The sequence below is a fragment of the Hippocampus comes genome, unplaced genomic scaffold (assembly GCF_001891065.2).
Source record: "Hippocampus comes isolate QL1 unplaced genomic scaffold, H_comes_QL1_v1.1 scaffold123, whole genome shotgun sequence".
Taxonomy (NCBI): Eukaryota; Metazoa; Chordata; class Actinopteri; order Syngnathiformes; family Syngnathidae; genus Hippocampus; species Hippocampus comes.
Window position 1 is genome coordinate 1,815,590 of NW_017804997.1, and position 12,101 is coordinate 1,827,690.

Sequence of the window (12,101 nt, forward strand, 5' to 3'; positions counted from 1 at the left end):
TATATATATATATATGGGTGGGTGGAGTTTGCATGGTGTACACAGAGAGGCTGGTCAGCTGGTGGATGTGAATTCATAAGGGCAGGCATAATTCATTGATTGTAGGCTTTAAGTCTGTTTTGAGAAGAAGAAGAAAAAAAAAGCTTTTTTTGTCTCACAATGGAGAAATTCGCAATACCTTAACAAATGGTGGAACTACAAAATCACAAACTACTAGGTCATTGCAACAATTCCGAATGTTTGAAGTTCTGTTGAAGACATCAAGTTATCCTACGACAGACAATTGATCAAACCATTTAGCTTTCATATTAAACTCCAAAGGTGACAGAGCAGGGTAGGGTTGCATTTCAATTTCATTATGGGTGAATATGACGAAATGCCAAGCCGAAATGGGACTTTTCTTTCATGTTCATGAGTATTGGCTCACACATGCATATAGATGAGTTTGTTAGAAATTGAAAGCCCACTTGTGAAATGGAGGCCTGTACATCTATAATCAAACATACTACTACATATTACTGTTACATGTTTTTGAGGTTGTGTAGCTTATCTGCTTAACGCTTTTCCCTTCCCTTTCCTTTCCTTTCCATGCAGGCTCTGCTCTGCAACGTCGTTGGATAATACTCCAACTGCTGATGCAGGTGTGGCTCGCGGCAAGCCCGGCTCAAACAGAGCGTCCATGCCCAAAGAGCTGTCGCTGCGATGGCAAAATTGTGTACTGTGAGTCAAGTGCATTCCGTGATGTCCCCAAGAACCTCTCAGGAGGTTGTGAAGGCCTGTCGTTAAGGTACAACAGCCTCGTCAACCTTCGAGCCGGCCAGTTCGTTGGCCTGAACCACCTCATCTGGCTCTATTTAGACCACAATTACATCACGGTTGTAGATGGCATGGCATTCCAGGGAGTTCGCAGGCTAAAAGAACTGATCTTGAGCTCCAACAAGATCACTTCGCTTCACAACACCACGTTCCATCCTGTACCTAATTTGCGTAACCTTGATCTGTCATACAACAAACTGGAAGTCTTGCAGCCAGGCCAGTTTCAAGGACTACGGAAGCTTCTCAGTCTTCACATCCGCTCTAATTCACTCAAGATTCTTCCACTGCGTCTCTTCCAAGACTGCAGGAATCTTGAGTTTCTTGATCTGGGTTACAACCGCTTGCGCAGTATCACTCGGAATGCACTTTCTGGCCTAGTCAAGCTCACAGAGTTGCACCTGGAACACAATCAATTCTCAAAGATCAATTTTTCACATTTTCCTCGTCTCTACAATTTGCGGGCACTTTACCTCCAGTGGAATCGCATTCGCTCCATGAGCCAGGGCCTCACCTGGATTTGGGTTTCCATCCAAAAACTTGACTTGTCTGGGAACGATCTGTCAGAACTTGATGCTGCCATTTACCAATATTTGCCCAATCTACAAACCCTCAATCTGGACTCCAACAAGTTGACTAATGTGTCCCAAGAGGCGGTTGATGCCTGGGTTTCCGTCACTGCAATTAGCTTGGCTGGGAATGTTTGGGACTGTGGTCCAGCCATTTGTCCTCTTGTCTCTTGGCTGAAGAAATTTCGGGGTGCAAAGGAGACCACTATGATATGTGCCTCTCCAAAGAAAGCCCAAGGTGAGAAAGTGATGGATGCTGTTGAAGCTTTTGGGGTTTGCCAGTCCAACCAAGTGACGACGCTCACCGTAAGCGTTCCCCCCACTCCAGCCAATGTCTCCGAGCCTGAACATCACCCAGCAATTTTGGCTTCACCTATTCCTTCTGGAAAGAGAGCTGAAGGATCTATCAGGGGCCCAACTTCATCAGCGGTTACCGAGCCAGCAGCACTTCCCCCAGATCAAGATTTGGAGCCTGTGTCCTTTCATAAGATTGTTGCAGGAAGTGTGGCCCTGTTTCTGTCTGTTGCCATGATCCTACTGGTGATCTACGTATCGTGGAAACGCTATCCTAGCAGTGTCAAGCAACTGCAGGAGAATTCCTCGACGGCCCGCAAGCGGCGCAAGAAGTCAAAAGAAACGGAACGCACCTTGAGCTCTCCCCTGCAGGAGTACTATGTGGACTATAAACCCAACAATTCAGAGGCCATGGATGTTCTCGTCAATGGGACCGGAACCTGCACTTACACCATCTCAGGCTCCCGAGAATGTGAGGTATGACCCGCACCACCGCCACTCCTCCTAAACAAAACTCTGTCCACACAGAAACGACCAGAGGTAATTATTTACTCTGCATTGAGTATTTGTTTGAAAAAAAAAAGAGCCACAGACAAGGAAAATACTGTCGTCTGATTATTTTTTAATTTGTAAGCATCATGTGTTGAAAATAAGATGAGTCTTACTTTACACAATCAGTTCTGCTCAAGTTGTTTGCTTTATCACAGAACACCTTTTTTAAGAAGCCTAAATAATGTTGACTTCATGTTTTTCTGGGCGTAGTATTGCATGTTGGAGAACGGGGTGAAGTATATCAACGCTGTGTGTGAATGCCCATGGCATCTCTTGTATTCAAATTTTACTGGAGGGGGATTGTCTTCATGACAACTGTAACCAATATTGTTGTAAAAATGGCAGATTGCTTCACCCCACCCGCCACCCCCATGTTATTATTCTTCTTCTTCTTCTTCTTCTTCTTCTTATTATTATTAGTAGTAGTATACTGCAGAGCAGCAGGGTTCAATTCCAGGCCCCAGCCTTCCTGTGTGGAGTCAGCATTATCACCCCTTGCCTGCGTGGGTTTTCTCCGGGTATTCCGGTTACTCCCACATTCCAAAAAAATGCATGCCACTCTATGTCCCTAGGTGTGATTGTGAGCCTGAATGGTTCTTCATCTATGTGTGCCCTGCGATTGGCTGGCAACCAGTTCAGGGTGTAGTCCGCGTATTGCCCAATGACAGCTGGGATAAGCTCCAGCATGTCGGCAACCCTCATGAGGACAAGCGGCTCAGAAAATGGATGGATGGATATCCTTGTTCTGTGGCCGGAGCAAATTATGTTTTTCAATGGGAAACCTTATTTCAGTTCACAAATGAATGTAGTCACGGAAAGGATTCATGAGCATGAGGTTGCACTGTATTTTATTTCTCGATGTCTCGCTATGGCTGTCCCACGAATCATCTTTTACTGTGGTGGAGTGTTGACAGCAACTATCAGTCAGCAGTTCGCAAAGTCCAGAGTTCATTTCAGAATGTGCTTCGATCTTGTTTCTACATTTGGTTGCCCCTGTACAGACATAAATCATTCGGAGGCACGCGCTCACCCACCTCACAGCCCCCATGTCTCTCCTACAAGTCTTATTGGCTTGAATTTGGGTATGTCAGACAAAGAGAGAAGCATCAATATTTCATTTGTATCTTCCCACTGTTATACTATTCCATTTCTGTGTTCCTTGGACAGATGTTAAGCTCCTGAGGATTACAGCTCCACAAATGTAGTCTTGTGTTTATTTTATCAATTTCCACAAATTACCGTGGCTTAATTCATTTTCATTTCCTTTTTCATTTTTACTCAGTTTGTCATGATTCTGTTTGTGACCAACAGGTGGCACTGCATGTCTCCCCTGCAGCTGCACACCTGTTGGTCGTTATGTATTTAGTAATATAAAAGGGCTCCCGCCCGACCCCTCCTTGTCGGGTCATTGTGTTTGTGTGTTTGCTCCTGTCATGTTTGTTCTCAGTCATGTTTGAGTCATGGTTAGTTTTTGCTTCAGTCATGGTTTTGTTTACTACTTTGGATTCTTTTTGTTTTCAGGACTTTGTTTGTTTAGGATTTAGTTTTCTCTGTGTTTTAATTCAATTCTTCAAGTTCACCCTGCTCCTCCCTCTTGCCTGCTTTTTGGGGTCCACCACCACCTCGCAATGTGACACAGTTAAGGACTAAATAGTTGAAAAAAAAAGTAATTTGTATCCAAATCCTTCCATGATTTCCTCTCTATATACAGTAACTTACATTTTCCAACTGTACAAAGCATCCATCCCTCCATCCGAGCCAAAGTGAAAAAAACAAAAACAACAAATGTTAACACTTTTCTCTGAGTGCAAGCATGTGTTGGGTGAAAGTCTTTTTAACATATTAAATCAACACCATATGGTGTCAATTTTTTGAGACATTCTCTTTCTCCAGTCAGAGGTCAGCGTCAGATTGGTAATTGCTTGGAAAAAATACGAAATTAACACAAATACTTCGCTGTTTGTAATTTCTCGGAGATGTTACACTCCTGAAAGTTTGATTTTTCGGCCTACAATTAGCCATGTGGGAGACATCAAACATGCTCTGCGCTTGAGAGACCATCTCTCTCATACACTAATCCTGTTGGTTTCACACTCTGGTTCCATGCCACTGCTTCCTGCACCTCACACTTTGATCCAAGCTTAATGAGGATGTTAGCGCTCCAGTACGGAAACGAATGCTGTATTCCCCCCACTTCCCTTCCATAATGATTTTTTTTTTTTTCTTGTTGCATCCTGATTCATTCAATTCATGTTACTAGTTGTGCTCGCTTGAAATACTCACTAACGTTGGCTAACTTGCTTATGGACTGATACTCTGCCAGTCTTTTCTTCTGAGAATGTGAGTCACTGTAACTTTATGTGTATATTTTAAGAATAAGTGTCGAAAAATGCCAAAATTGCTGGTTTAAATTGGATTGACCTAATTGCTTTTTTTGTTGTTGTCATTATTGAAGATAACATAAGGGGCCGTAGGCATCAGTTCATAAATGTAGAACACACATCTTACGTCGACGAGAACTTACAGTTCCTTTCATATGATGTGTGATAATTGTTTGAATTTGTAAATGTGTTCAAACTTTGAGCATATTTTGCTCCAAACTTTTGGTCTTACTCTTAATTTTACGGCATTTACATCAATTGAACATTAACTCATTCAGTCCCAGCCATTTTCATTGGAGCAACTCCCTCAATCCCAGCGTTTTACTGGATTTTGACTGATCTTGCAAGGCCCACAGAATATTTGGTTCTAATGCTATATCAACATGGAGCCTACCAAAATAAAGTTTGGACTCTCTTGTTTCAGTATCTTTTTCTATTCTTCAGCAATCGGCATTACAAAATGGCTAAGTTTCATGGAAATGGCGATTCCTGGGCAAAAAACGGTGAAAAAGCGTTTTTTAAAAGCATGCATTTCAAGCACGTGAGGCACCACTGCCACCTACTGGTCGCTTTTTTACAATGCAAACGGCTTATTCTCATTAACAGATTGACGCAAAAAAAAGACTTTGACGTACAAGTACGTCCTTGGTAGGCGGGGCCTAATTTTAAAAAGACGTACAAGTACGTATTGTGGAATGAAAGTGTTAAGTTACCTAGTACGATGTGTCCGGTATGTATGTTGTATTGTAAATATTCCCAGATTGTTTTCAAAGCAGGCCTATTCATCAAGATGAGTTTAGTGCTACTGACAGAATAGAGACAATGATTTTAACAAGCGAAATAGGGCACACAAGGTTAAAGTGTGAGGGGTAGGCCAGTGATTGTGGCCCATGTGAGATTGAGAAGCCATTTCACTGGGACGGAGCAGTCGACAGGCGGACAAGAGGGTCCGCAGAAGGCTCAAGAAATGAAGCAGCCAGTCGGATTTGACAGCCAGACTGGCAGGCATCAGTTCACAGACCACTGCCCGTTATCAGCTGTCCATCCTATGATTAGTGAAATCCCCCCTTTTTTTTTTTTCTTCATGAATGATGATGGGTTCCAAACTGACATGTGCGATTCTGAGAACAAATATGAAAACACACTAAATTGCGGAGGAAAGTGAACGTAACATAGACATTTTTCTAAGAATAAGCAAGCTGTCGTAGCCTTTACATGCTGCATGTGGGGAAACTCCCGGACATCAATATCTCCAAGCGGTGTGTCAGGAGGGCTTGGATATAATTTCTTACGAATATAATGAGATGCCAAGCATGTCAAAATCACTCGTGGAGTTTGTGTCTCTGGGTGAGATTCTGTTCACAAACAAACTGCAACAGCAGCAGAAATCAAACATCGAACCACTTGAGGAATTGAAATCTGCTCCCAGACTTTTATAATGTTCACACAAAGAGATCAGATGAAAGGTTTTTGGAAGTGCAAAATTTAGATTAAAATTGAATGACAATTTTGGTGCCTTTTAAGTTTGATCTTTCTCCAGCGAGGAGGTGACGGTTCAGGCTGGCTACATATGACAAATCATCAATCCCTTTCTACCCTACTAGGCTATTCTACAAGGTTACATTTAACCTCCTATTCCGTTTTGTCCTTTACAATCTCATGCATGTGTTATTTTGTTTCATTTAATTACCTGTTTATGACGACATTCATTTGCATTGTGTGGACCGAGTTACATCGCAATGGTCAGTGTGCAGTGCTTTACCATAGGAGTGTGAATGCCCCGTGTGATTGATGGATTTTGATCTCCACTTACTTGAATTTATTATTCCAGTAACACACGGTATGTCCAAGGTGTTGAGAACATATGCAAATACAAATGAATGAATTGACACCTTGGTTATTTTGGGGATTGATGATACCGCAAGACCGTGTGAAGTGACTCGGGGAGCCTTTTTGGATTCACTGGCTATTTCTTGCAACGTGAAGAAGAGAATCAGCACTTAGAAATACTGGAATGGAGAGCAGAAGCCACTCGTGTCCATTTGAAAAGGTATGCAGGAGATAGCATATACCTGTATATCTGCTGCATAGCGTTTCAATACATCTAATGAAAATTGGAAACACCATCTTATGAATATAGAATGAATCCAAAATCTTTGCAGTAATGGAAAAAAAACGACCGAACATTTGTCAGGACCCACGGGATCGAACAATCTGTATTTTTGCAGCACGATTGTAAGAATGTCGCAATTATGGAAAGGAGGACAATCAAGTCAATTTAGTCAAAAATCCTCTGTCGTGCATCAATCAACATTAGGGTAACAAGCTTCGGGGTTGGCATATTGATGCTTGCAACCTATGACCATTCCAGTTGATGAAGGCTGAATAATCTCCTCCATCCATGTCTGCTGGAGTGCTATTAAATTGGTGGCTGTTAATCTGGTTCTCTTTTCGACTGTGAATTAATTCACCTTGAGAGGCATTATATTATAAATTGAATGAGATAAGGGGGTAGGTAAGGGAACGGAGAGAGAAAAGAAATGGGAAAGTGGACCTGGAGCGATGTCGAAGTTAAGGGTGAAGAGGAATTGAACATTTGAAGGAAGATCATAAAGAGTTCTCTTCCGTGACCTGAGAAGCCTTGTCCATTTGATTTCTCTGCCTTGTTTTCTTTTTTTAAATGTCTTTGAAGCATATAATAATTTCTTTGGATGATCATAAAATCGTGCTAGCAAAAGGAGTGGGGATACTTGTGCTTCCCTCCCAGAATCAATGACTTGCTGTAGGCAAGGAATGTTGATCAGGCCACAAATGGTGGAACCAGTTTTCTTTACTTTACTCCAGACAGGACCAAGGATTTAGGTGAAGGACAGTTACCGAGAAGTTGCAAATATATTCTTGATGGGAGGGGCCGCGGCTGACAAGAAAATATTAAAAAATATTATTCCTTGCTGGATGCAACAGGCCATGTACATCAGGATTTATGTATGCTGGTGAACATGATTCAAACACATTGTTGCAATGCAGGTTTTACTGTAAAGATGCATTTTACTCAAGATGTGTTTGTTTGATTCTGTTTTTTTTAATGCACAATACATATCTGATTGAGGTAGTCAATGTGGGTGTCAGCGAATTGCACTCAGGCATCAAAATGTGTCAATGCTTTCAGTGAGCAATTACAGCGCAGCCCCACAGTAGCTTGAACTGACAGTAAAACACACATTCCAATGACTGGATGTGAAATATGTAGGACAATATATGGGACACACTGTTGAGGGATGGTTTTGGTTGACAGACATGGAGCTCAGTGTGGGGGGGGGGGGTGACAGACGGAAACACCGCAAACCTATTTCCCAACCACCTTTCTTAATTAGTTACCCTCCCATCCATGACATACAGCCTCAACCCTCACCGTACGCGCTCTGTTATTTTTTTTCCCCCGTCATTTCGAGCCTTCTGTGCATGTTTTGCCATCTTTTTGGGTTCGACCAAATGGTGACAATATGTTCTGAGCTGATAAGCAAGCGGATGCTGCTGCAGATGAGCTGGTCTTTACCGTTGCCCATGTTGCCACTGGAGGACCAGACAAAAGTCCGCCTGCAGGCAACAGAGACTGCCTGTACCGCATTGCCTTGAAAGACGACCGTGCATCACAATGTAGTTGATCACTGGGCAGCTTACAGGTTATGACGCCCTGAGCACACCGCCTGGGCAGATTTAAGGCAGAAATATGCCAGCACTGCTCTACCTACAGGTAAATACTGGCTGAATATGTGATCGCAAAGTCGTCACACAAACTCATCCACTATAGTGCGTAGCGGGGTCAACAAAGTGGATTTTTTACAATTTCTTTCACAGCTATTTGTCACATATTTATTTGGATTCAGACTGAAGATAAAAGCAATGTTTTGAAAACATCCCAAAAGCCAAAGAAAGGGACAAAAATACTCAGCAAGCCTATTACAAATATGCAAATTTGTACTGATGGCATGAAGGCGAAAGCGGTTTACTGTCCCACATGAAGCAGTCGGCTCCATCCTGTAGATAAAAACGCGATGGTCTAATCAGTGCTGTTTTTATTACCTTTGTATATACCTGCTAATTAGCCAATGTGAGTAATCTATAAAGCAGTATTTTCTTTCATTCGTGGGATTTAATCTCTGAAGTAGATTTTTTTATTTATATCAAGGTCATTTTACATACATTATTATCTATGTATTGAATTCTCTCATCTGTCTGCCTCTTCACCACCCACCATCTCTCTCTCTCTCTCTCTCTCTCACTCTCTCCCCTATGTGTTCCCTTGCCAATTAATTAGGTGTGCCAAGATAAACTAATGCTGTACAACACAACCACCGCATTATAAATCCTCCCTTCAGTGTTCAGATATCTGTTGAATATGTTTAATAGGGGCACTGATTCAATTCAGGTATTATTTTGAAAGCTATTTTTGTGTGCTGGAGAGGATTGGTTTAAACTGGCACGTTCCTAATATTTTACGATTTATGTTAGTTCATTGTCCTGCTGTATTTGTGTGTCAAATGTCTATCCAAAGATGTGATCGCATTCACCATACAAGTGAGGTTGTCGGGAACAGTTAAGCTGCTTATACAGACCGCAACAAACAGACTCAAGATTAATTGGAAAATAAACAAGGTTTAATAAATAAAAGCGCACATCATGCTCATAAGAACGCGAGGGTACAAAAAAAATATCAACTAACCAAAAGCGCCACAACGAAAGGTCCGTGCGATGAAAAATGAACCAATCAACAACAAAAAACAGACACAAAGTCAAAACAAAAACACAAAAGCAAACCCGTTGATGTACTTACTGTTAACAGAAGCAACAGGAGACGAGAAAAAAAAAATCAGCACACGGGCTACGGTGGGCAAGAATGATGCGAACGGTAATTCAACGAGGCAAGCAACAACATAGAGGTAAGCAAGCGAGTAGTCCGGCACTGGCTATCTGCTCAAGCTAAAACTTATAAAGCCGCAGATTCTGATTCGAGACAGATGTGCTACAGGAGGCAAAGCCCACCGAGCCTCTGAAACCCTAAAATAACACATGACAGTAACTCCGTAACTAAATTAGCAGTCTACCTGGTTTCATCGGATGGAGTGAGTGGAAAGCACCCAGGGGAAACAGATCAAGAACGCCGGGAATCCAAGAAGGCTCTTCAGGAATGGAACCTTCCCAGTACACCGCAGAGAGCTCAGGGGATGACAGGAAAGTGGCTTAAATAAGGAAACGTAGAATACGCTGTGAATCTTGAGGCTTGGCGCAAGATTTAGTAGTTCATGACGGCGTCATTGACAATAGAGTCGACAACAAAAAGGATCAGTGTACTGCAGTCCCACTTTGCATATCCCCGGTGGAAAACCAGATCTTTTGATCTGAAGCACAAAACAAACTGAGAAGAGAAACATGACAGAGACTTTGGTTGCATTTTTGAAGTAATTTTGGTTTGAGATTAGATGAATGTAAAACGATTCCTTTCATATATTTTCTTGCTATTATTGACGATTCTCTGTGTATGTTTGCCATCGTCTACTTTCACTTGTGTTTCTTTGAACATTTCGCGTAGTTGAGCTTTAGGACACATGTCAGATCCCGACAAGAAACAAGCGGGGTTGTTTTCAATGGCTTTCTTCTTCCTATAATGCGGGGGGATCCCAGCAATAGGCAGGTGTCTTATCTGGAAGATTTTAAAGGTTTGGCGCTATTGCTGGCTTCGGTGTGACTCAGTGCTACAGTGCAGTTTGCAGATATATCTGGAGCTGTAAATCTGTTTGGTCTACCCCATTTTACTCACCCACATCTCGTGTCTTAAACAATGATTCACTGCCATTGTATCTTTTCTTCACAACTATCATAATATATCTTGTGATGCCTCAAACATCTTGGCATGTGTTTTCCGAATCAAATGATGTCATCCACGGTGGTTGACTGTTTAGCGCGTCGGCCTCACAGCGCAGAGGTGCAGGGTTAGATTCAGGCTGCGGCCTTCCTGTGTGGAGTTTGAATGTTCTTCCCGTGCCTATGTGGGTTTTCTCCGGGTGCGCCGGTTTCCACCCGCATTCCAAAACATGCATGGCGGGTTGATTGGGGCACTCAAAATCGTCCAAATGTGTGAGTATGAGCGCCGCTGGTTGTTCATCTATGTGTGCCTTGCGACTGGCTGGCAACCGGTTCAGGGTGTCCGCCGCCTCCTCCCCGAAGACAGCTGGGATAGACTCCAGCACGCCCGCGACCTTTGTGAGGATAAACAGATTGGAAAATGGATGGATGGATGGATGGATGGATTATATCCTCCCCCTTTCTTAGTTTCCCTATTTTTTTCCAGTCGGCTTTGTTAGTCTGATTTGCATGACCTAGTTTTGGGATGTAGTTTATTTAATACCTACAATGAGACACTTGAAAAGATAGCACTCCACAAATTGAAGTCATTCTTTCATTCCGGCGTGCCTTAAGGATATTCAATTGTCACACGCTTTTGCTGGTTCTTATGAACTTGGTAAAATATAAACATGAATATGTATGTGTAGTCTTACCATACTCCAACTTGGATGTCACTTCAAAATGCTGAATTTATTCATGCTGTCCATTGCCTTTTAGTCTTTAAATAACTCTATATGTAAACTAGTAGTGGGCAGGCAGTAAAGATTGATTATATGTCCCTGCAATTGATTAAAAATATATGGATTGACAGCTAGAGAGACACACACAAAAAAAAAAACAGTTTTGTTAAACGACTGTGCTGAAAACATTGGATGGTTGAATCACTCACTAAATTAACATGAAAATGCGGTTAATGTGTCATTCGCTAAAATCAGTAGCTGACACAATAAGTAAGTACTAACTTTTTTAGGATGAGGCAACAAGCGCTGTCTATACCTCTCTATAGCCCCGTTCACACGGCACACATTTGGTCCGACGCTGCACCGAAATATTTTGTTGCGATGTATTTTACACCGGAGCAAATTTTGTGGAGCGTTCACACGTGCAAAGCCGCTGAGCGTGACAACTCCGGCGCTGCGTCGAAGCAGCTCCACTTGCGGTCACACGTGCAATTTCTGCTCCGGACCAAAACGACAGGAATGCGGAAGTAAAACAGGTTCGGGTCGGGCTTCTCTCTCGCGGACTTTTATTTATTTTTCTTTTAATAAATATTATGGTGGACACTATTCTGTCCTTGTTCAGAATAGATCCACTTGTCGGCAGTCGTGGAATAAAGACGTGTTTACAGTCAATCGTGTGTGCTCCTGATGACTGCCACAATATATGTTTTAAAAAATGTATTCTAAAACAATGTGCGGATACTAAACTAAGGAATACTTGTTTTAAAACAAACAATTTGGATAAAACAGAGAATGCGCTGTAAGTTAATTGCTATTTAACTGCTAAACAGGAGCACGGCCGGCCAGACCAGCGCGCACGTATGTTAATTTCGTTTATACAATCCTGTAGAAATAATTTCAGATATCTT

The 12,101-nt window shown here is 42.2% G+C and overlaps 1 protein-coding gene across 1 annotated transcript in view; it reads left to right on the forward strand.

Moving 5' to 3' along the window:
* The window catches only part of LOC109530232 (leucine-rich repeat transmembrane neuronal protein 4), an 83,637-nt gene that overhangs the window by 8,398 nt on the left and 63,138 nt on the right, over positions 1–12,101 (forward strand). Inside the window, exon 2 of the mRNA XM_019893846.1 lies at positions 595–2,153. Coding sequence (XP_019749405.1) covers positions 595–2,153 — 1,559 coding nt within the window. The remainder of the gene's footprint in view (positions 1–594; positions 2,154–12,101) is intronic.